The sequence below is a fragment of the Sceloporus occidentalis genome, unplaced genomic scaffold (genome assembly GCF_023333645.1).
Source record: "Sceloporus occidentalis isolate IW3139 unplaced genomic scaffold, rSceOcc1.0.p SCAF_167, whole genome shotgun sequence".
NCBI classification, from domain to species: Eukaryota; Metazoa; Chordata; class Lepidosauria; order Squamata; family Phrynosomatidae; genus Sceloporus; species Sceloporus occidentalis.
The window spans coordinates 1585676-1611228 of record NW_028317147.1 but is presented as its reverse complement, the minus strand read 5'-3'; the positions used below and the strand labels follow the sequence as shown (position 1 = coordinate 1611228).

Below are 25553 nucleotides of genomic sequence, written 5' to 3'. Positions count from 1 at the left end.
AAGCAAGATTATGAAATAGTCGTGACTTTTGTCGCTTTATTGTGAAGGTGTAAATATAGAATTTTCAGAGCCAAATAATAAAATATATATATAGATTTATTTTTTTTATTCTGATCACATTTTCTAAACTATGCCCAGTGGCTGTCGATAAGTTGCCCTTATCTTTATCGTGCAGGATTCTGATAACGCTGCAGCTTCTGGTACTTCTAAGTGTGTTCATTCGGTTTAGGACAGGATTTTGTGATGAGATATTTAAGGCTGTATGAACGGGCTTCAGTAGATATGAGTGAGAGCAGGAATTATGGTGGGTGTATAAAAGAGAGGAGCATTCTGTGATTTAAGTGAAGTATCATGCCTGTCATACAGACGTTAGTAAAAAAGGAACGTACAGGTTTGGATGAACCTGCTGTATGAATGCTTGGCATCTGTAAATAGCTTCCCATTAAAAGGCTTGCTTAGCGTGTAATGGTAGAATACCAGATACACATAATAGAGAACAAAGGGAACTTAAATTCATATCCATGGACAATATATCATTATTCCATGCTTAATGAATGTCATAAGACATTGGATCGGAGCCTGACCTTTTAGCAGGATAGGTGTATAGAAGGAGAATGAAATGTTCAGAATCTGAACCTAGAGGGTTTAGGAGACTTTGATGTAATGTAAGGAAGTTTTACTTTCAGTGGGTGGTAGATAAATGGAACAGCCCGTCATCAGAAGGGGTAGAGGCTAATACAGTGAGGGAGGTTAAACATGCATGGGATAGACATAAAAGTACACTGATACAAAAAATGGGCAAACTAGATGAGCCAAATGCTTCTTATCTGCTGTTAAATTCTATTTATAGAATATGTATCTTACGCATTCACAAGTGCTCTTGTGTTCTTGTATAGCACTAGACCATATAATATGTTGCAGATATTCACGTCCATCTTTGTGGCCAGCCCTGGAGTGAGTGTGAAGGGCCAGAAATGGACTGCAGTAGCATAACGTGCAGTAATCCTGGTTTTCACTTTTTCTCTAAATATGAATTCAGATTGTAGAAGTAAAGAATTTTAGTTACTATATAATGTCATTTATTAAAGGTTAAAGGAAAATCATAAGGGACTCTAATTGGCTACCTTGTCTGGAGCGTAGAAGGAGAAAAGCTATTTTCATCCTGCTGGGTTATTCTTTTTCTCGGATTTGGGAACCGAAGGCTAGAACTAGTGCTTGGTGTAAATACATTTTCTAGATTACTAAAGTCATTTGTTATAGCCGCTTCTTGTCTCTTAGAATTGACAACTTGCTCTTTTCTAGTTGGGCTTTAGCGTGTTAAGAGTTATTCAAGGGGTTAATCGTACCTCTCCTGTGATCACACTGCAGTGCAATCACGCATCATAAACGGCTGTGTAATTTATTGCATTGGTCTTTAAATATCCCCAACAGGGCAGGTTTTCTGTTTCTTAGGATCTCAAGTGGCCTTTTTCATTAGCCCCGGTCTGATGACAGACTTTGTTTAACCCACCTGTGCTCATGCAAGGTAAAGCCGGAAAACTGCACCGTTAAGAGACCTTGAAAACCGGCCCCAAGGGGTTATGTGTTAAGCTGTCGAATCTCAGGAGAAGTGCCAGCATTTTTTTCTACCGATACAACTTCTAAAGCACATCTTGTTTTCTTTATATGTGCTAGAAATCAGGTCTGTGAATAAAACGGTACACAATCGCATCATAAAATGGACATAATATATGTGTACTTGTTATATTGTTGTATGTGTATCTAAATTAGCTCCCGCACCCTATTCAGGGTTGTGGAATATGATGGCGCTATATAAAACAATAACTGATGATACTAATAAGTTGCCGTATCTCATCTTTATGTGTAAACACTTCTTTTGTTCTTGTTACTAATATCTTAAGGGACGCGTAGTGTATGGCATTTGAAGAGGGCCATTGTCTAATTGGCTAATTTGAAGAAATAGTTGAATGTTCTTTTCACGTAATTATGTTTGCATCTTATATATATATAAACTTTTCCCCCCACTTTCGTTCTTAAGAAGGAGCTGGTTTTGCAGCCTGCAACACGAGATGACTAAGTTCAGTGCAGATCTGTCAGCCCATTATCCACTGGAGCCAAAAAACAGTAGTAATAACAATAAAAAGAAAAAAAGATTAAACAAGACTCTTGTAGAATTTATAGTAATGCTAAAATTGGGGCATGTGATTCAGCGTGCAGGAAAGGGGAAGTGTCAGCATACTAACTGTCAGGCGGACCTCTTCGTTCTCCTTGACAGTCCAAAAGCCTTTGTGAAAGTCATCCAGCAGGATATTTAATAATGTATAAGGCTGCCGCAGAAGGACTGTGCTCTATTGCTTTCTGACTCTCCCTGAAGGTGTATTATACCTTCTATTAAGCTGGCTTCTGGCAAAGTTCTACTGGCCTAATGCCAGCTCTGCACTGCAGTAAATCAGAACTGATTTACCAGGGACCATAGTTCCAGTGAAGAGTGGTTAGCGTCTGCTGGTACACCAAATAAACCCAGGCTTCCAGTAGAAATGGTAGAGCTTATTATAGTGAAGGGATGTTAAGCACACATGAGATGGGAATGAGGTTGAGGACCAATGCCCAAGACAAGTTTGAGGTTCTACAACAGGCAGATAACTTGGCTTACTAGATGGTTCTTATGTGCATCCACATTTTATATGACTTAAATACTGAATGATGTGTTAGTGCTCTATATATCTTATGTTACACTTCATTTAAAGATGACTGAAAAAGCTTACATGATGAGAGACCATAAGTTCAAATGTCTTGTTAGGGTAACATCACTTAGTGTCCACTAGGTGGAGAAACAAACTTAGATGTCAGGGACTGGTCCCTCAAACTTAATGTGAGGGTGCTATCAACAAACTGTTTGCACAGCCATGTAGTATATCTTGAACACCTTGTGCTGATTTCTAGCAGTTTGTTGCCTCCAAATGAAATATGGTCTTTGTTTTTTGTGCCCAGTTAAATTTGTCACATTGCAGTTTTATCTAAATTGTTAACACATTCTTGCAATTATCATGTATTTTGTTCTGTCTTTTTTTTTCCAGCCCCGATGATATTGGTACCTGCTGGTATATTCTTTTGTCTGGTTCTGTATTCATTAAAGAGTCCATGTTTCTTCCAAGGAGCAGGTAGGTCATTGTCTTCTATTATCTATTGTATTATCTTTAAATGGTTATCATTAGATACAGTAGATTGTAAGCTTGAACGAGCAGGGTATTTTTCTTATCATGTAACACTGTCTTTGTGTGTACATGTCATTGTTAACTTTGTGTGTTGTCAGTTCTAATGTGATTCATTTTCACTATCCTCTACTGTAATAATGCTACAGAATCTGTTGTCTTTCTATAAAATGTATTGTCATGATGGGTCCAGTAAACTGACTCACCTTTCTTATCACACAACATATGCACATAATCCCTAATAGTCCTTGGAATGTTTCAACAAGGCCAGGGCTGCAGTGTATACTGGCAGGTCGCTGGTGGCAGCCAGGCAAACCCAGGGGTGTAGCTCTTTTGGTTTTTCAACTGGCATGGTTATGGCGCTCATCAATGAGGACAGTGGCTGAAGAGGTAGCGAGTGGAGGGTGGCTGGGGCCATGCCTTGAGTCAGTCCAACGTAGCCCCCAACAAAATACATCACTGGTCCAGGGTGTGTTTACAGTTGAGGGTTTACAACAACTTGACTAAAACGGTGGGTGGGGATGATGATTAATATGGTTAACGGGTTAAACTGTAAAACAGGGTGAAAGGAGCAGCGTCACAACCTATACAGGGTTCCAAGCCCCTAGGAAATGGTGTGATCTCACCTGCCAGTCCACTGATGTGAATTTTTTGAGGGTTTTCTTTATCTAAAATTGGAGTTACAGCAGATCATCACGTGCAGTTTATAAAATACTCCATATGACGGTTTTATAGTCTTTGTTAGTACGGTATTATTCATTTAATCTTGCATCTACGCGCGCGGTTACAATCTACCTGGTTCTGTTCCTTGTGAAGCTAGGAAAGCCTGCAGTTTGATTGATGAAGCGTATGCTCCACATATAGTATTAGCAGTCAGGAGGTACCTTGAATAAATTCATTGCCACAAGATAAATATTTTATGGAAAGCTTCTTAATCACTTTACAGAGAAAATGTTTCCGAACACAGACTAGATGAAGTGAATTGTCTCTTTCGCTGCAATATTAGCTCAGTCATTTCTGTGTCAGGTGTAGCAAGTTGCCTGTGTTGTGTGCTTGGATGCTATATATATAGATATAGATGTAGATATATAGATTATATCTAATATATATATCTATCACACACACACTTTACATTTCAAAATTTTGTCCATTACGTAAAATGGATCAGAAATACAGCGCAGATGTTAATGTTGTAAATGACTATTGTAGCTGGAAACAGATGATTCTTAATGAAATATCTTCATAAGCATGCAGAGGCCCTTTATCAGCAGCCATCATTCATGTGTTCCAATGGCACGTTGCTATTCCAAGTTTTAGTGTGCCAACATTGTAGGCAGTTGTAAAAAAAAATGATGTAAAGAATGCTTTTAAAAGCTGACATGTTAATAGTTGATTTTTAATACGTAACCTAAAACCATAATCGTATGCAAAAGCTAGAAATGTAAAAAAAACATGCTGATGCTAGCAAATCCAAACGGTAGGAGTTCCCCATTTACAATGGGAACGCACATCACTAAGCAGACTGCACTTTGCTCCAGTGGGGCTGAAATAATATCTATACTTTCTATACCTCATTGAAGCAACATTATTGCTTCAGTCGGGTAATCCCAATATAATCAGGGATGTGTGTGGCACATACGCTGCAGACTGTAAAATAAATGGGGTGGCAGCAGGTCAGAAGTCCGTAATTTAGAGGTGGACTTTAATGGCAGACATTTGAGTTATAAATCTCTCAAACTGCACGTGGAAAGAGATGAATAGAGGCACAGCGGGACATCACTAGTTCCCAGGAGCACTAAACTGTCTGAAGCCAAGCTTTCTAAAGATCTGAAGAACACTAGTGCAGTGCAGAAGAGAATTTGAGTGAGTGCTAGAAGAAGACTTTAAGATCACACATGAGAAAAGGTCAGTAAACAGAGGAGTCCTCAGTAGAGTATCTCGACTGAAATGTGTGATGTGTTGTGTGGCGATGGGAAGGGAAATTGAACATTTGGTTGTGGTGAGTACTATGCAGATTTGAAAAGTAAACGTGAGAAGCTCTGAGATTTAGAAGGCATGTGAGCTTTCACAGACCTCCCTACGCTCACAATTTAATGTGCTGCAGAGAACTGAAAATCATTATGAAAGTTTAAAAATAATTCACTAAAGGGAGAATTGTCAGGAGACTTTGCAGGAGAGCTGTGGTTTAACGCTCTCACTTCACTATTCATTATGAAGGGCCACCAGCAGCAGGTTTCTCCACCAAGAAGTGCTGAGCTGGCCCGGTATAATGTATAATTCAGTGGGTAAAGAGACTGAAGCAATCTCTCTGCTTTGGCTCCTCAGGTTATAGTAAAGTAACCTCATCCAAAGGTAACACTTAACAAAAACTAGAGACATTTGATATGTGTAATAAGTGCAATAAAATCATGCAAAGCAACATATGATCAAAGTACATTTTTGCAATAAGGGCAATACACAGGTGGTCTTAACTTAAAGTAAGAAAGAGATTTAAGTTCATATTTTGCTGTACTTGTGACATTCCACTTCTAAATATATGACTGATACATTTAAAAGAAAAGATGGGTTAACTCATGACATGGCTAGGAGGAGCAATTCCCCATTAAAGTCTCCTGTTCACTGGGTGATGTGTGGGTAATTTAATAAGGTACCTTCACGCTATGTGGTATCTCACCTCCTGATTTTTAATATGGAGGTGGAAGTACGGTGGTTCTCGTTGCTTCTTTCTAACATCTCAATTCACTGGAGCCTCCTTCCTTTTGCCCCTAACAATGCATGTTCCTAGTTACTAATTCCCTAAATACACTTTATTAGGCTAAACGTAGTGGCCAAATCAGTAATGTCTTTTCATTCCTTGATGGTACTGTCCCCTTAACCTTCCAAACGGACAACACATGTTTGCTGTGTCCTTCAAAACAGTGGCGTATTATTAGCTGACTAGCTGTTGTTCCTCTAACATGTTAGAACATAACAGGATGTTTGGCTGTGAATATTTATGCAGTGTCTATAGATATTAGATGATTAATTGGCGTAAACATACTGTAAAATCAAGATGGTGATTTTGTTATTTATTTTGTGCCTTTTTTTATAAAACTAATTTTATCCACCACAAAAGAGAAAAAACACAAAATATTTAACAGGAAAATAGAGGTTGTCATAAGTCACTGATAATAAAGGCTGTAGTGAACGAACTGCTAAACTCTTAGGCGCTGAAAAAAAGCGCAACATGTAAGACTACAGTGAGGGAATTTAAACATGCGTGAGATATCCTGAATTTAAGACAAGACCAAGGACTGAATAAGGTCGGAATGTCTTTATCTGGAAAGATCATTTCTTATCTGCCATCAACGTCTATGTTGCTGTTACCTCAGAGGCATGATAAAGGTTCTTCTCTTTCCCTGACCGCAGTTTGGCCAAGTGCTGACACAGATGGTCAGGCCTCTTTTTTTTTTCTTGCAGGTGCCTCGCCAGAGTATAAGCTGATTGCATTTACTTGCACTCAGAGGGTTAAGTATTGACATGTCATTCATGGCTTCAGTAGCATTTGGAACATTTTAGGGCATTTGACCTTGGAAGTAGAGATAGAAACCAACCATAAATACCCTTCTTTGCTCTTGAAGCACTGCCACATAAATGGGAATTGATAATGAGCAGCTGTCAGGCAGCAGTTGAGCTCACGAATGTGGTATGCAGTAGCCGTGTGCGTCTCACATCCACTCAAGAAGCCTTTGGCCCGCTGCGACAGGAAATTGGCCGAAACCGAAGACCTTTCATACGGTACAAGGGACAAGAGTGAAAAACATCATTCTTAGTTGCTCTTGCAGTTAAGGTGTTGTTGAAGTGCACGCAGTTGGTTCAGGAAATAGGTGCCACATGGCTAATGACAATTTATTTTGAGGGAACAGGAGACTGGTCCAGCCGATGGTAATTTAGTGTGAGGGAGTGGGAGCCCTCTGATTTGAACGCTCCCAGTTTGCACAAATTAAAAAAATTGAGGTAACGAGCCCACAACGACCTTACCATCGGCCTCCCCTGTGAAGTTGCTGTCAATTGTTTGTCAAGTTGTTGTCACTGTTGAATGATTGTTGGTGAAGCCAAAAGGACATGTAACAATATCAAAGTGCTATCCTATACAGCACACTTGGATCAATCAGCAAGTAGAAGCTGTATCACAGCACACGGTCAATGCCAAGAACAAAATGCAGCTCCCAGACACTGAGGAGACTTGTGAGAGCGGCCAAGACTCACTTTGAACCACAGAGATCAGTGGCTGGGAGTGGAGTGATAGCACAGTCCACTATAGTCCAGTGAACCATATTAAGAGCTCTGCCTAGCAGTGGCTTTAATTCTGGCACCAATGGCTAGTGATTGATCTGAGGATCTCATTTTTTTCCTGCTCTTTCATCTGTATTGACGACACGCTGTTTGTCTTTGCAATCAGAAACGTACTACATCTGGCATTGCCCTAAGCCTGAGCCAATTTAACCTGCAGCCACCATCCTTACTACAGCGTTCCGAGATATGATGTCAGATCATGGCCCTCCGTGTCTTACAGGCATACAGCTCAGTCTATGGAGAACCCTGTCGGCTCGGCACTGTCCTTCACAGTGTAAATGAGACAGTTAGGGAGATGAGGCCTAGACCAGAATATTTTGCTGGTTGCACTACTAATATAGAAAAAAACATGTTCCTATTAACCCGTTATTCTTCCTTTTTTGTTAATGCCTCTCATTGCTAAACTTTAACAGTTTGTAAAGTTGCAGAGTTGTTCAGTAAGTGGCTGTTTATGATCTGCATTTATAGGCATGCAAGTTACAGCGCAGAAGTCATTCGAGGAGTTATAAAGTGTCCTGAAAATGTGCTGAATGCTTAATTTTATACATTGTGGCAATCAAATGAGAGGCACGTTGGAAAAGTCTGGTTGGATGTTTTTTCTTTTTCCGTAGCCGGACAGGAAGGAAGATGACCCTTCAATGGAAAGGTTTGCGAACTCTGGGACAGCATGCTTAAGAATGCCAATCCCAAGACGTTCTGGAACATGGCAGCAGTAGTTTTGGTGTCTAATTGCAAAACCCTACAATGCACATAGATGAACAGTCACTTCCAACTATATATACAACAGTGATCATTTCCCGATAAGATTTGGAAAACCTTTATTATGAAGCCAGTCCTATAAAATATACATTTTGGCAATGATGTGTGTATTTGTCCCCTTATGTGGTTATAACTCTTGTGCCTTCAAGGAAAAGGGACATTTTAAATATCTCAAAACTCGTTGGGGACCGTTGTGTTATACAGATTATAATGGTGCAGTTCCAGGGTATTTCTCAAAATAGTCTTATGTTAAGGACAACAGAAGACCGAATTACAAAGAAAGGATGTGTACAGGATTTATATTAACACAAACCGCCATATGGATAGGATTCGTACTAGCCTTGTGGGCTAAATCTTGTATCTTTCCCTCTGCATTATAACTTTTACAGAATTGCCATGTATCGGAATATTCTAAATTACAGGATATGTTAAACTCAAATGACGACATCTTTATCGTACACCAGAGGGCAGTAGCATTGTATGTACTGTCACTTTAAGAAACTAATTAAAGCAAACCATTAATAAATGTAAGTGTTAAACAGCTGGTGTTTGGAGAATGTCTTTGGAGATTGTTGTTATCAGCAACCATTAATATAAGCACTTCATAATGTCAACACATCCACTTGCCATATGATTGCATTGATGTAAAGCAGCAGATTGGGCCACTGTTTAAACATACATGTACAGCCCTCTACATAGACTCACATACTATTACATATACACCCGCAGACATACCGTGCTCTTTATTTCTATGGTTCATACGCACATTCTGCATGCAAATGCTGGACAGAATTGATCGTTTGAAATTCTCTGTATTTCCGCCCTTCCTTTATGAAACACATAAATGCACACATACACACTCTAACGCTCGTATGTCAAGAGAGCTGGAAAATGGCATCGGTAAATGAGCAGCCAAGGATGGGCTTCATAGCCTACATCCACAGGTCAATGATATCTCTAAAGGCCTGGCATCCATTGCCATACCCAAGGCCTCTAGGGCAATTCCATGTTGCGTGCATTATGCGTGGCCATCTTCACTGCGTCATACCAGCAGCTCTGGGATGAAATTATTCATCTTGCCTTAATGGACAGGTTAGGTCAGGGCCAGACTGAAGGTATTTATATGTTTTGCCCAGCCAGTGGCCCCACACTGCAGGTCGCTGGGTGCTGCTGCAGAGACTGCCTGCTGCACTGTGTTGTCTGATTGTAGGGTGATGGGGTCTTTTGCTGGGATGAGTCGGTGTCGCCTTTTGTAAGCCTCTGTAACCACCTTGCAGAGGGTGTCCAGCAGCACTTCCCAGCATTCCTGGGATAAAGAGATTCCTCCAGCGCCGGTCCCGTTTACATTCCAGGCCTGAGAAGCGACATTCCGGAGCTGGCTGACGTGCAGAGGAGGAATGTGCGATCGGAGGCCCTGAGCAAGGGGGCATTAGTGACGGCGGATACAGTAGCGCCGCTTCTGTGCTACACCCGCCGGTCTTCTCTATGGGAACCCAGCAACGCCCTCCTCGCCGTGGGGATGCGGGGACGCTTCAGCAGCTCAGTGATCAGCAGCCGGCCGTGTGGCTTTAAATCTTACCGGTTACCTGCTCGCTCAGCGCCGGGGGATCGCTGCTCTTTGAGGGATTTGCATTCATTTGCCTTTTAACCCCTTATGCTCCGGGCTGCAGTGTTTGCACGTATGAGAGGACTTTGAATGGGGCGCCCGAGTAATAGCGGACTGTGTGGGGGCTGCTGATCTGATGCTGCTGGAATGATCTTCTGCTCAAGACTTTCTATCCCCAAGGAACGCAGGGGTTTTATTACTTTAATTAAACAGAAGAACTGATTTTTATTCCCACTACATTGGCAGATCGCAGCCACAGGTGAGTACACTGCCGGCTGGGCTTACTCGCCCAGGAAATCATATTGCTATATTCCATTATTTACACACACACACACACACACTATATATATATATATATATATATATATACTATAAAATTCTAGCACTAAAACAGACCTATTTTAAGATGGTTAATATATATATAATATATAATATATATATATAATATATAACTAATTTAAATAATTACTTTACTAATAATTTAAAAGCCATGCATTAAGTGTAGTGGATGAGGTCCTCTGCCTTGGGCTAGGCATGATCTTGTTAGAAATGCATGTTTCTTCTGCCTGGCATGTGGATTGAGACTGGAAGTGAGAGGGGGAAGGGCTGCCTGAGAGTACTTGAAGGCCAGACTCTGAGCCAGACTGCCACTGTCTCCTAATCACAGGCTCTCCTGCTAGTAAAATCAGACATGCTGGAAATCAATGCTTGTTAACCTAACTACTTCCCAAAGACCCTGACATTGGGTTTTATTCACTAAAGGTAGAGTTGGCAGGAGAGATGCGGGTTGAGCTCCCTCACTTGACTATTCATTATGAAGGGCAAACATTGAGCCGTCCCTGTGTAAGGCATATTGGGCATGGAGAAATCATATTTATTTTTTAAAGGGCCAAGCTCTTGCTGCAGCAAATGCCCACTGGGGTTGGCCCTGTATAAAATGTAGTGAAATTAAAGAGTTCAAACACTAAACTCTCCCTGCACCACCAGAAGAGACCTAGCTAGTCTCCAAAGCTTGCAATCTGTTACATATCAGTTAGCCAGTAAAGGTATAATCTCTTTCTACAGCTAATACGGAACAAAGCCATACCTTTAACAGTAGTCATGTTATTGGGTTTTTATCTCTATGTTTTCACGGCATAAATCCTATTGAGTCTGAAGTCTGCCAATTCTTTCCCTTACGAGAGATGCACACAGTATATATATATTTTATGTAGGTTAGATTGTTAATAATTTCCTGGCCAATTTTAAGGGGAATTCACACCAGTTTATCCCTAGTTTATATATAAAGTCATTGTATGTGTCCAAGCTGTGTAATGTAAGCGCAATCATTCTGCCTTGTGGTAAACAGTAGAATGGCTCAGTCTCAATCACCCGTCCTTAAAATCGATACAATGAAATCCTTTCCTTTCATTAGTCAGACACACTTAAAATATGAGCTCGGTTTGGTGTTTGAGATGGGAATGTCTGCCAAAATACCAGCAGCTCTGCAGATAAAAGTATATTGGCACCCGCATCACTGTATTTTTCGATGGGACTTCACCTTTAATTTTTTAGGTTTTTGAGACCGATTTCAGAAGTCGGTAACATGATCTTTGCGATGGCTGATCCTTATCCTCGGCAGAAAGCCTCCATCTGGTTATCTGCTTTTTCTTGAATATCCACTTTCCGACTTGTAACTAAATCTCATTTACAATTCAGAACATAAAAGTGGGATTACTTGGCTACCTCTGACCACATGGGAATAGTACACCTTTAACCATCTTTTTGTAGGCCAACAAATAGGATTGTAATTAATGGATAGTTATTTAGTTTTAGGTATTTGATTGTATTGGTGAATGAAGTCTCCGCTGTATTGTTCTTATGTAAAAACCCATTACCTCGTTTAAACAGCGATTGGGGAAAAGCAGAGGGATCTGAGACGTCTCCCTTCCCCAATCAAACCACACGCCGTCAATGCTTTCATTCTTAACCTCTTCTCGAAGCCATTAATATCTGAACGAGTAAAAGAGATAAAGCTCTTGCTATTCATTGTTAATGATCTGAGATATTCAAGGCAGCTGCGCAAAGAATAAGCATTGATTTTCTCAAGTGAAAAAGTGACACGCGAACTTAATTCCCCAAATGAAACGTGGCTAGGATCCCCCATCTCATGTTTCTAGATCCTGAGCTGGACCCACCAAACCCATTTGAATTTGCCACTGCTGGATATTGACTTACCGATTAGAATAGAATTAGTTTCGGAATGGGTGGCTTTGGGATCCGCGTGGTGCCTGGATTGATGTTCTGTTTGTTTACCCGGCGTTTGGAGAAATAAATAAGTTAATGGGGCTCTAAGCATTAATTGGTTTACTTTGAACTTACTAACTAAGTGCTGCTGAAGGATATAGTGGGATTTGGGCCTCAACATCTCCCCTTTGGCACCAAGAGTGTCTGAGGACTCCACATACTTGGTATTGGGAAATCGTACCACCAAAGGTCCGAAAATGCCCTTTTGATGCGGCGCACCATATGCTCAGCGTGATCCAATGGACGGAAAATGATCCCGACTGCTGTTTGGATAAAGGACAGAGGCTTGGAGGTGATGCGTTAAGGTACTGCAAGGGCATGGAAGGCATCACGCCGAAAAGATTTATACATTAAAGCAATCAGTTTAGCAAATTTGAACCCTGTCGTCGTGATTGCGGCTCGTTTTTAAGTAACCTTGATTGAACAGTTCAGCCTGAAACGAACTCCAATCCACATCAATAGAACGTGTTATTGTGAAATGGGGTGTTTTGTAGGCTTTATTATTCTGTATCGATTATTTAAGGTTTGCATTGATTAAAATGCGTTGTTTTCATGCAAAATGGACTGCTAAACAAAAAATGGAGGACTAGACCTTAAAGGACGACAGTGAAGCGGAGTAATTGAATTTTGGTTGTAGCTTTGTGCCCCTTTGGAAAAAGATGTACAGATGCCCATCGTGCATCTTCACTATAAGTATAGGATTCACCTTGTTTAAAGTTCTACAGGAAGCCCATATAGGTAGATGCTGCTTGCAAAGAGGTGTGGACAAAGGCTGATAGATGCACACTAGAATTAAGACACCTATATAATGAAGATCCTGCATGGCCATTTCTAACGAGCATATTCAATAAATGTAACCGCTTTTTGGAGTCCATGCTTTGGTCCGGATCCCTGGTTTTGTTTGCTGGCCAGTAGTGTTTCTTTCCAGTCTGCTAGAGACATCAGAACGTTGTGGGTGTTGGGATCATGGGAACAGAATGCTGACTATACCTGCGTGCTTTCGTTTTGCGTAAGTAAAGGCGTTGCTTTATCTCCCATCGGAATCCTTTGACGTTGCTGGCTCCGCTGCAGCAGTTGCCCAAGGGCACCATGAGACAATCTTGGTGGGGCCGAGTAGTGTGGGCAGCTTCAAAAACACTGTCCGCTTTGTTAAGTAAAATCTTAAGAGGCTTTGTGTAAATAATTTGTCTGCGAGTCCCGTCAGCTGATTTTCATGATCCGTTTCTATTTGCGGGCCATTCTGCAAGTGGCAGATAGACCTCAAATATCTGCAGCGCTGTAAATATTATTTTATGGAGATAGCAATCCTCTTAAATGTATTACTAGGCTGCGCATAAAATCCTCAATGAGATCTTCTGTTTACAGTCCAATAGTAAACATTTCACTTTGTTGCTGTAAACAGTTTATGTAGGCTGTGTTTCAGATAATACAAATTAATTCCCATAATCGTGCGAAAGTATAACTTTGTAACCCTTTATTAACTTGTTTGTAATTTTCAGGTAAATACTATGAGAATTACTAAAACTTACTGGCAGGAGCTGGGGGAAAATGTTCACCCACCGCCAAAAACAGACAAAGTATGGTTCCCCACAGAACAAACGTTGCTTCCGCATTTGTATATATCATGAGCGGTGCGATGTAATCTGGAATCTGGAATCTAAATGGAGCAGTTACTAGGCAATCATATCAAGCCATCTAGAGTAGAGAACAAAGATGGCTCCCATCTGAGAGCTACCAATCTCGTCATTGCAATCTCTTCTTTTCCCAAAAATGTTCGCTTGTATGGTAATCGGGATATTGCAAGCAACATCTAAGGTCAAAGGTAGTTAAACAGTGCAGTGGAACACGGAAGGCGTGCTAAAGTTTGTCAAGTGATGGATGGTTTTCAGCGCTTGGTTCAGTTGTGCCAATAACTCAAACGTGACATGTCTGCTTTAAGGTGAAAGCTGGTCATCCCGGTATAGGGCCATGTCTACTCACAGTGCATCTAAATTTGGTATGCTGCCTAAGATCGTTGGGCAGCTTAATCTGACTCTGGGCATTTAATGCTGAATATTTTGAATCAAATATAATATGATTGTTAAAGTCGGACCAAAGTCAATGACACATTTAGTAGTCCGAGGACAGTTGATTTTGATGTAATTTTTGCAAGCCTTATTATTTGGCCTCTTTTATATAACAAAAGCAACTCGCTGATACTATCAGTTAAACTATCCGAGTTCTCTCCTGTCCATTAACACATCGATTACTAATGGACAAATGTTTTTCATTCTATAGGAGAGTCCTTATAGTGAGGAGCCACTTATAGACTCTCGCGTCACTCGGGGATAGATGGATGAATGCCCTTGGCATCTAATGTTGAAAAGAGACAGTTTAATTTGGGCCATTCTTTTTGCTGACAGGTCAAATACTTGCCCTTTGACCTTTCCAGTTTAAGCTGAGCCCCTACCCTTTCCCTGCTGGGTATTATGGTTTCTCTTTTTATCTTTAACTTGTGAACGCTTCCAGTCTTCGGCTTCTGTATTCGCTATTCCTTTGCAGCTTTGGGGCTACTGCAAGTATATTTTCGCGAGGTTGAGTTGAATTCATTTAGTCCGTATAATACCCTTACATTTTCCATGTGGTGGACGCCTGTCTCAGTACTTACGAAGTACTTTAATATGCATTCATGTTCGGTGAGGCCGTTTGGGACAGTAGACTCTCTTTAACAAGGCTTTCTGGATATATATAGGCTGCTGATGCCTACGTTTGTATTTTGGTCTCCATGTACCGAGTGAACAGTAGCTTTTCATTGATGGAAGGTGTGCAGGAAAGAGCCAAAAAGGAGCAGATGACAATTGCTTCGCTAATCCTGTATTTGGAAATGAAGCAAGTAATCTTTCCTTGTTCCTTTGTCTCTTCCCCTCCCATTTTAGTTTGGCTTTGATAATTAAAGCCATAATCCTCTGGTTGGAGAATAATGCGAAGCGATGGGGACTGTTGTTTTTAAGGCCTTTGTTTGGCTTGGGTCTGAGTCTTCCGTCTGTGAGAGGGCCGGTTGTGTAAACTCGTCCTTTAAACCATTTTGGAAAATGGCATTTTTGTCGGAAACTCTGTAAGGAAGGACTTCACAGGTAACCTGCATCCTCATTACTGTACATGTTTCTGCGTTAGCTGGTTTGGCATTTGGGGGGCATTGGTTTTGGGTAGGGGTTGTACTCTGTTGTTTGTGGAGATGTAGTGTTCACTGTTTGGACCGTCTGTCTCCGCTCCACATCCTGCTCGTCTAGGAGTGTCCATATCCGGCTTGGCACTAACAAGTCTCCTTCCTCTGAAGCGCGTGAAGAGGCTGCTGATGTAGCAACCAAGTCTTGCGAAGAGACCTCTAGGGTAGAAAGAGCCGCTTCGCTTCATAAAAGTTTTGAGTGTAATGTCGGACCCTGGAGAAGCTTTAGTTGGAAGGGTTGCGCAGACATCTCAGAAGTTGAAAGCGAGTATTTATGAAGGGCAAATCATTAGTTTGTCAGAATCGGGTCAAGGAGACTTCCTATCATGTTTGTGCGCTGCGCTGAAAAAAAGGTATTCTCATGCATATTGCAATATTATTATATCTTTCCGGAGCCTTCACTCTATTTTTAACATATGGATGGAGTTTTGCCTGTTGTCATTACATTAAAAGGAAGATCCCCATTGTTTTACAAATGAGCACTATAAACACTTTGACTCGTATCAAATATTTTATCTCGGATTCATAATTTGCAAGTATTTTTGGAATCTGGTACTACTGCTAATGGCAGACTTTAACTTAGTTTGTCCCTTTTTGGAGCTATTTTACCATCAGACAAAACACAGATTGCCGGATGTGATCAGCTTGTGGGGCTGAAGGTGCAGCATCTTATTGATATCTCCAGCTTCTGGGGAAAAAAAATGCATGTTTCATTGTGGGTCAAATATGTTATTTTTGTTTTATTTATTATGAATTGGCAAAGGCCTGCCACAGAAGCGAAACCCTTGTACATGATCACAGATCAATAGCAACAGTTATATTTAGTATTGCAATGTACCAAGGTGACACGACCATATAGATACTGGCACCAAACGGGGGCGGGGGGGGCACATGGAGAATTTAGTAGCTGGCCGAGCATACGCCGGCAGTAAAAATACAACCCTGCGACTCATTTACACTGCTTAACGGCACCGTGCGCCCTGATAATTTATCAGTGGCAGAAACACATAGGTATTATAGGGACATGGCAAAGTAACGGTTAACAGTACCGTCTGGGCAGTAGCTCCACATACAACTGCAGTGTTTGTGACTTGGGCTGAACTTTTTTTTTAACCCTTTCAGAGCCCAAACTTGTCACTGTAGCTAGAGGCACGATGTCCGCTGTTATGACATTTCCCAATGTGGGATTCGTTTGTTAGTAACTCTTACTAGGTTCCGCTAATGTCTGGATCTCCGGGTAACAGCCTCCGCAGACGGCATCAGCTAAACCGTAACATCTTGCATTATACTCGATTTATTGCACATCACCACTTAGCACTGTTGTTAGCCCAGATAAGGCTGTTTAAAGGTTACGTATCTATTAGATTTCATTTTAAACGGCTGTCCCTATTTGTTGATTTAGGATTATTGTTACTTTTTATCATTACGTGATTTGGATAGTTTTGAACCCCATTTCATTATTTATACAGCGTTTTGGAAGCGCCAGCAGAAAGCTATTAGAATTCAATGTTAAGTGCTGCTTGCTTTTACCTTTCATATGTTTCACCCCATGGACAGCGCTGACCTAATTTATCATGCTAAATATGTTTTTGATCCAGTAATCAGCTTTCCTTGCTAATCTGAGGCTGTCCTCTGCCCAACATAATGGGAAGACCTCAGTAAATCTTATGTATGCCATTGTGTACTTTTAATCACACTCTGTTGATTAGCGGAGCCATTTATTCTAGCGACACTAAATTTAGCTCTGTCTGTTACGCGGCATCATCTACAAACACCATCAATCAGCGTGAAAACGGAGTGCTATTCTCGGGACTCATACACCTGAGTGGGTGTGATGGGGGCATCTGACAGCCTGAGCCCGCAGCCGTGTATCACGCGCACGCTCCTTCATCGGCCTTACACCCAAAAGACACTAGTGCTGAAAGATATCTTTCACTAAACCATAGGAATACTCTATGAATAGGTCCTGTTAGATTGTACCTTTATAGAATACACTCACACACCCTCACCAGTGAAGAATATATATCTATACACACACACACCTTCCCTCAATTATTGCTATTTTCTTATCAAACATAGATCATATTTCTACCCTCTGAATATGAATTGAATTCTCTATGTAGAAAAAGTGATTCTGGTGCAAAGTGGCCAAAAGTGGGCTTACTGATCTGGCAACCCATGGGTTGTCCCCGATCACCACGAATACTATTAATATTATTAATTTGCTATGCTGAATTGGCTGACTTTCTACTGTAAGCATTCATTGGAATATATGTTCAATCATGACAATATGAATGAATTTACAAAGATTTTCTGGTATGAGTAGGTTTGTAAGAATTTTGAGATGCTTTCTAATGGCCCACACAGTTGGCATCGCTTCAGACGGCGCATAACTTAAAATTGGCGGTGAATTGAGTCACGTTGTCCTGGTATTGCTACTAATATTTAATCTTCTCCAAACCAGAGAGATCTCAACGTGTTCTTCCTGGTGAAACATCAGATAAAGCTGGGTCCTGTTTTTATTTCACCTGGAATGTTTTAATGTACACCTTATAGATTTTTTTTACATTTTTTTTTAGTTTCTTTGTATTAATTTGTAGAGCTGCGAAGCAATCACAGCATCTGGGTGTCCTAAGCTGGTTGGGACCTTTTTTCATGGGTTTTGGAGTTGATCCAGTCCAGACATGCATATCTTGTCATAAAACACATACATCGGCGTATCCATTTTTAACCCCTTCTTTTGACTTGCTATGAATACCATATCAAGTAGAAAATTGCATTGATTTTTTTTGAGACATTCCAATTATGAAAAACATCTTTGTTTTTATTTCCGCTGAAATCTGGTATTTTTCCAGTGAGTCCCAGAGTTTAAAGAACAAACATCTGCCCACAAAATATTCTCTGGGAATAATTTCTTTAAGCACCGGGATGCTTACAGAACGCCGGTCTCGGAGCATGTGAACCAGAAACCCTAATTGCTAGGATGAGTTTGTTTTTTTGGAAACACTTTCTTCACTTGTTCTGCTGGGCTATTTATTACCGAAACATATGCTTTTAATTGTCCGAGAAGAGATTAAGTTCTAGGTGAGGTTTCTTAAAGTCCTGATTTTACTTTCAGTAAAGGCTGTATTTGTTTGGTGTTTCCGCAGCTTTGGAAAGCGGTCTGCAGGAAGCTTCAGGCGTGGCTGTGAATGCATTGTGTTGGAGCCCTCCGAAATGATCGTGGTAAGTTTATATTGTGTTCTTATCAGGATTAACATAAACTCATTTTGTTTTAAACAAGTCTTAAAAAAAGTGCCACGTCTAATTCTTTGTATGAGAAGCCCTTTGAAAAGGGATTTTGTAAAAAAATATATGTATATGTATGTATGTATATATGTTATGTTCCTTGAGTTTGTTCACAAAATCCTGGCTTCCTTCCTTGGCACAAAACACTTGCATTGCCTGGTGTTGCGTGTTGAGTAAGGTACATAAATCAGGCGAGAAGACTATTTCTTCATCATATTCAACAATTAACGTCCTGGTGCCACTGGTATACATTCCAATGCAACAAGTAATGCGGATCTTGCTTAAGGCTAATGCTGCATTGCAGGAAGCCTATTTATTTATCTATTTATTTTTTACAATGTGTCTAAAGGAAGATGGACAGTTTTTGAATACAATGGGGTTACCCATAAAAAGTAATTCAATTGCAAACAAAATGTATTTAAACTAACATCCAGTTGGGTATCAAAAGAAAATGTGGCTAGATCCCAAGCTCCCACAAGAGTGTCCTTCGCATATCCTGCGTAGTACATAACCGTTTCTCTGGAATTTGGCCCCGCTTCCTCCTACAACCCCCAGTCCACTTCCAGCAACTTAGTCATGGTTCCAAATGAGAGCGAGGAATCTGGTAGAGCTGCCTTGTCCTGCACATGTGGAATAGTCTTCCAGAAAACCGCAAATGTCTTCCTGTTTAGGATCTCTCTATATTAAGCGTCTAAATGCCACTGCTGTAATGGTTAATGTCCAGAAGTGGTGCAATCACCAAGAGAATGTGGCAATTGTCTGATCTCCACTTTTTACCAATATGTAACAAATTACTCATTATGTGTACTGCCCAATGCATAAGGAGCCCCATTTTACAATACAATATCAGCTCATTGCTGTCAATGTGTAAATGCATGCACACTCCTGAAAAAGAATCACCAGCAAGCAGAAGGAAATACTAGTGAGGATGTACACGTTTAACAGAAAATATTTCGGGTAAAACATTGCATCTATGCATTTGCTAACAATTTGACTTATACATGCAGAGATCAGCTGTAAAGCGTTGCACTGATATTACGTGTTTTTGTTTTTTTCTACTATATCCTATCGCGTAGGAGTTATTTATTGCCCACAAACGTACATCAAAGAATGTTTAGTATTTGTTTCAGTCATGTACATCGTGAGGATGATAGTTGACCTCTTCTGTCTTCTGCCACCCCGTTCCTTTTTTAGGTGGACTATATGGATGAAAATGAAGAGTATTTTCAACGCCAAGCTTCTCACCGGCAGTCTCGCAGAAGGTTCCGGAAAATCAACCAGAAAGGAGAGAGACAAACAATTATTGATACCGTGGACCCCTATCCGGTTGGCAAACCACCTTTGCCAAGAGGCTACCATACGGTGAGCAGAATTTTCATAGTAAAGTGGCTTCTGTATGCATTGGATATGTCTAAAAACGCTATAGGGCAACAAGACCTATACTATTACACTATGACAAATGCTGTGATTGTCTGTAGCGATGCAGTCCAACAAGTGGTTGGGTAGAAGTCACAGTCCAATACTTTATGGTAGAACACAGTGAAAGGAATCTTAAGGTACTCAAGGGACATATTCTTGGCTCTCATTTCACTAATCTGACTTCTGCATTAGGAGACCTGGTGGTGTTCATTGGGAATTTGTTTGCATGCACATTCCTAGTCCATTAATATCCTTCTACAAATGAGTGGGTTTAAATAGGTTATGGGTTCTTTCAGTATTCGTGCTTAGTCAGTATAATCCTTGGACCAAGTTTGACAAGGCCATAAAGACCCAATATGAGATTGATGAGGGATAGGTGGCATAAAGTCTGAGTGGCAGATTATACCCATTAAGAAAAAGTCACACAAATGCTGCCTGTCTGAAATATATGTATATACCAAATCACACAAAATGCAACTTTTGAGGTCACCCGCAGTAGCATTACAAACATTTGTACCTCCTGGCACTTTGTCAAAACTGGCAGTGGGCTTCTTTTACTTAGGGCTTGCCCAGCCCTCAGACTCCTTACTTTAGCCTTTATAGTTCTTTTGTCACTTTCCCCAAAATTGTACATTTTATAAATATATTCCCCAAATAAGCTAAATATATGCACTACCGTTCAAGAGTTTGGGTCACTTAGAAATTTATAATTGAATATCTTAATAGCCATACAGAGGACCATCATCCTGAGCCATCACTCCTGCATTTAAACGGCACGTTGTGCTAGCCAATTCAAGTTTATTTTTAAAAGGCTAATTGATCATCTGAAAACCCAATTGAAATTATGTTTTACCATGAAGACAGCTCAGTGACCCCAAACTTTTGAACTGCAGCATAACTTGCACATCCATCTAAACTTGTTGTACTCGGTATTCACCACCAATATGTTTTAGCTTTTCTGAAATTGTTGATTGGTGTTTATTGCTTCATGCAGCCTTTGTAAGGATGGGGTGGGGAAAATTCACAGATCTCCAGGAGAAGTGATTTCATGCAATAGTTCAAAGTGACCGACAAACAGAAATCACGCACTTCTACATCTATACGCATATGCGAAAAGCTGTGATGGCGCTAGTTCCCTTTTATAGATTCAAACTATCATTAGTCCTCGGCAAGTCGCTTCCTTGTGTAGCCAGGGCGTAAGCTGTACATCCTGCATTATGATCTGCCAAGCTTAGCCTACAGCTTACACCAAATTCTGCCCCTTGTTTACATTGCAATGGGGTTGGAGGGGGGTTGGATTCCCAAAGCCTGCAGAGGCATGGTACTGATGGGAAGTGATATCTCGCAACAAGACGCTGCAGCAGGATGGGAACCTGCCATTCCATAAAACAGAATTATTGTGTTGCTGCATTTCCAGAAACTCTTTATAGTTCTTATACTCAACAGGATTAAACCAAAAGGAACAATCGCTCATTTTGCGTTTGGTGCTCTATAGTAGATTGCTTTTCCTGAAAAAGGTAAAATATATATTATTTGTATGCACATCAAACAGCCTCTTCGTTGTCTTCATCAGGGATAGGCAAAGTTTATGTACGAGGACACCAGTGTTCGTGAAGCTCCATAGGACAACATTGAATTGTCCACCACAGACCCCAGTGAATGTCCACCGTGAGAAATGTTGTTGCCTACCTCTGGTCTTCATTGTTCTTGTCTTTTTTTTTTTTTTTTTTCTTTTTTTTTTTAAAGTAGCAATGACACAATTAGTGTGTGTATGAGTGGTTTTTGGGATAAAATGCTGAGAAAAGTTTAACCCCTTAATGACATTGTTTTCAATGAGTTTAGGGACCGCCCATTGTCCTTAAGGGGTTAATCTGATTAAGGCACAGAATCATTGTTTAATAATAATGCAATTTGGTACGTGAAGTAGCCTTGTTGTTGCTATACATAATTTGCTTCATCAGATAATACAGCTTTACCTGAACAGTAATCTCTTTAAATCGTAGGTGTGTGCTCAAACTAATTACCTAAAAATCCCATGTTAATTAGCACTGCACACTCAAAGTGTTTAAAGTCATTACCGAAATGTAGCAAGTTCTTTTTACATTTTAGCAATAGTCATCAATCAGTCAAAGTACCTTGTATACCTAACCCCCAAGCAACGTCATAGGGGGTGTCAGTTTTATTTTACATGCTACACACACGCGCGCACACACACGTTCGCACACACTCGCGCACACACACACGTTCGCACACACTCGTGCACACACACACACACGTTCGCACACACACGCGCATCACTTATTCTATTTGTGTTCTTCACTCCTTTTAGCATAAATCCATTCCGCTCCATCTCACTCTATAAATCCTGCGTACTTGTATCTGATGATAAGAGATGTGGCTTGCTTTTTGCCTTAGTGCTTACTAAACCCCAGCCTAGATTATTTCATTTTTTATATAACGTCTAAGTAAAGAACAACTGAAAATAAGCAGATACTAAATGCTCAATTTTAGCAGCATTGTGGGGTTGCAAAAGGTCATTTATATCAGTTTACCAACACTGACTAGTGAGCCTAGCGGCAAATAGTTCTAATACCCCTCCAAATGTCTCTGTCCCAAATTCCTCGGTGTGTTAAAGTGTTTCATTTTTCCAAATGGGTGGGTACTTGGCTTTTCTGAAACAGGCATTCAGTTTTAAGAAAATCTCTTGCTTCTGATAGAAATCAAAATTTTCAAAAAATGCTGATTGGCCGGGACATGTGCTGACAGCGTCAACATGCGCCTCTTCCTCCAATCGTGTTTAGGAAGTAGAGCGCAGGATCTTCGTCTTTTCAGTCTCCCCCGTCTATCGATATAGAGTTGCTACCTGCTGATGTAGTGAGTTTCTGCCTGATCCCACCAGCTTGTAACCTGTAAGATATAAAGTGTCCAAGGACATTGTTAAAGTACAAGAAATGTTTAAGAAAAAAAAGCTTATCTATTTAGTTGCTCTTCTGGGTCACATTTACATTCCAGACTTCTGTAGGCCTATTGGCTGTTGGTGCACTCGTTCTTCCATAGCGCTTATAAAAAAGTATTGCGGGTGGGCCTAAGATGGAAATGGCCAAATCATGGATGAAAATGGATGTATCAGGATCATAAAATGTCATGAGTAAAGTAATGTGAACCCCTGTACCCTATCACCCCTAAACACGGGCTCTGTCAACAAATGCCTAGTCTGGCCGAGTCTTGTAGATTGGATAACCACTAATGACGTCATTTGCGTAGCTTCGTCTTAAGTGGGGTTATGCTGCCGTAGTGAAGCGCTTTATGTTTAACTACCTGTTGAGCCACCCGGTCTGTCTCCCATTCAAATGAGTTTGAGTTCATGAACATGTCGTGGAAAGTGCGTTCGCCTTTTTAATCCTTTTTTTCAGTGGAATCGATTTGTTTATTCAGGTGTTTAGTAAGCGAGCGCCCAAGTTGTTTTAATATTTGTACATTATCTGCTTCTTCCTCATACACATAAACATTATACGTTTACCTCCAGACTTCACCTCTGGTTAGTGCCGACAGCTTATTAGTTTCTTGTCTCGCTAGTAAAGTGGGAGAATAGAGTTTTAATAGATTTGATGTGGCGGAGAGCTGTGTACGTGACGGATGTGCTTTAGTTGTTTGTGTATATGGTTGCATGTTTTACATCAGCTGAGTAGTTTCATGCACAGTGCGTGGCTGAAAGTTTTATTCTCTCTGTATGTAGACACATTTTATACATGCTTCTGTGGGTAGTGGTTATTTGTGACCAAGGCAGTAAAATATTGGTGATTATATCATAAAACAGCCTATTCTTAATAACTTCAGTCTCATTCATCTGTCTTTTGGAATTATGTCTGTTTTGGTTTTATGTTTACAGATAACTTATCGGTGTACGTATGTGTACATGTGCGTTTGTGTAAAAATATATATTACATATGCAAGCACTAATTTGTCCATTCAGTACTACTAAATATGAGGTTTATGGTTTGTCTCCTCTTTATTTTCTTTGGGGTGAAATTGTGCTTGTTGTGCTTGTTCTTTTAACATCTATCTAACAAGAGAACCAAATTCTACAGCCCCGTTCAGTTTATCTGTATAACGAAAGCCTCTCCTGCCATTTAAAAATATAAATATATTTATCAGATGCTGTGGCAAGGTAAGTTTTATCGTTGTTACCCTTGATATCACAAAGAGTTTTTTCTGCTTGTTGCATTGTAAAATGTTTTATGCCATTGGTGAAAATGATATAACTGCTGACATAACCCCAGAAGGGCCGTCTGCCTGGACATGCTGGGAGTTGTGGTGATAAAGGTTGTGTATACTTACCACGCTGAAACACGGCAAGCTGCGGCTCTGTTTGATGGATCCGTAGTTTTTCCGGCATTTACGTGAGAATGAGCAGGTACAGAGCGTCTCGTTTCCATAGGCATGTCAGCATTGTGGCCATGTTGGTGAGATATTTAATATCATGCCTGGTAATCTCCATCTTTTCCTTTCCTCCTCTCTGGCATTCATTTCATTCTGGCTCACAGGAATGCACTAAACCTCAGGTATTGTAACCATTAAATGTCATGTGTCTGTGCCGTCTCTTTAAACCTAGTCTATAGTGAGTGTTTTTCAGTGTTGTGTTTGTGCTGTGACGGGAGACGGGTCAATGTCTTGATGGTTACGCCGCCCATTATTTGCACTTTACCTTGGTAAATGCACATCTCTCATTAAAAACCAATTGATTCTTCGGAAACCTTGCCTTTAGGCATTTATGGATTTCTCTGGCTAGTCTTCACCGGAGAATAGATTGTTTCTGAACAAGCGATATGAAATATGTACTGTGTGCATCAGGCTGCTTTTTATTATTTTTTTATATTCGTTTGTTTCAGATAGTCTAGGGCTGAAACAACTAATCGATAAAATCGATAATAATCGATAATGAAAATCGTTGTCAACGATTTTCATTATCGATTAGTCGAATCGATTTTTATCGATTATAAAAAGAGTTTTTTTCAGAGCAAATGCTCTGAAAAACTCCTCTCCTTATATAATCTGACCTCAAACAGAGATCGGATTATAACACTAGAATCCAGATCCCCCGCAACGTTACAGGGGACCTGGATTCCCCTCGCTGTCGGCCGGTGGGCGCACAGACAACTTCCGCCTCGCCCCTCCACTTCAATACACCCCTCTGACTCCTCCCCCTCCCATACACCTCTCTGCCTCTCTCTCCTGACTCCCTGGTATTTTGTGAACCTCCGTTGCTGACAGGCACTTGCACTGCAGCTTCATAGAAGCCTCAGCGTAAGTGAAGGGCAGTAACGGAGGCTGTCTGTGCGCATCGTGCAGACCCCCACTGGCTGACAGAGAATCGAGGTCTCCTGCAGAGGATCATCCTCTCTGTCAGCTGGTAGGGGTCTGCATCGCACAGACAGCCTCCGTC

At 40.7% G+C, this 25553-nt stretch overlaps 1 protein-coding gene across 3 annotated transcripts in view; it reads left to right on the top strand.

Annotated features, from left to right (window-relative positions):
- LOC149279409 (rap guanine nucleotide exchange factor 2-like) overlaps positions 1-25553 on the top strand; it is a 138123-nt gene that overhangs the window by 53381 nt on the left and 59189 nt on the right. For 2 of the 3 annotated variants that reach the window (XM_089501231.1, XM_089501230.1), the window contains exons 4-6: positions 3078-3161; positions 18553-18628; positions 19886-20053. In XM_089501231.1, the coding sequence (XP_089357357.1) occupies positions 3078-3161; positions 18553-18628; positions 19886-20053 (328 nt within the window). Of the gene's footprint in view, positions 1-3077; positions 3162-18552; positions 18629-19885; positions 20054-24654; positions 24673-25553 lie in introns of all 3 variants that reach the window. The other variant, XM_089501229.1, reaches the window with a different exon arrangement.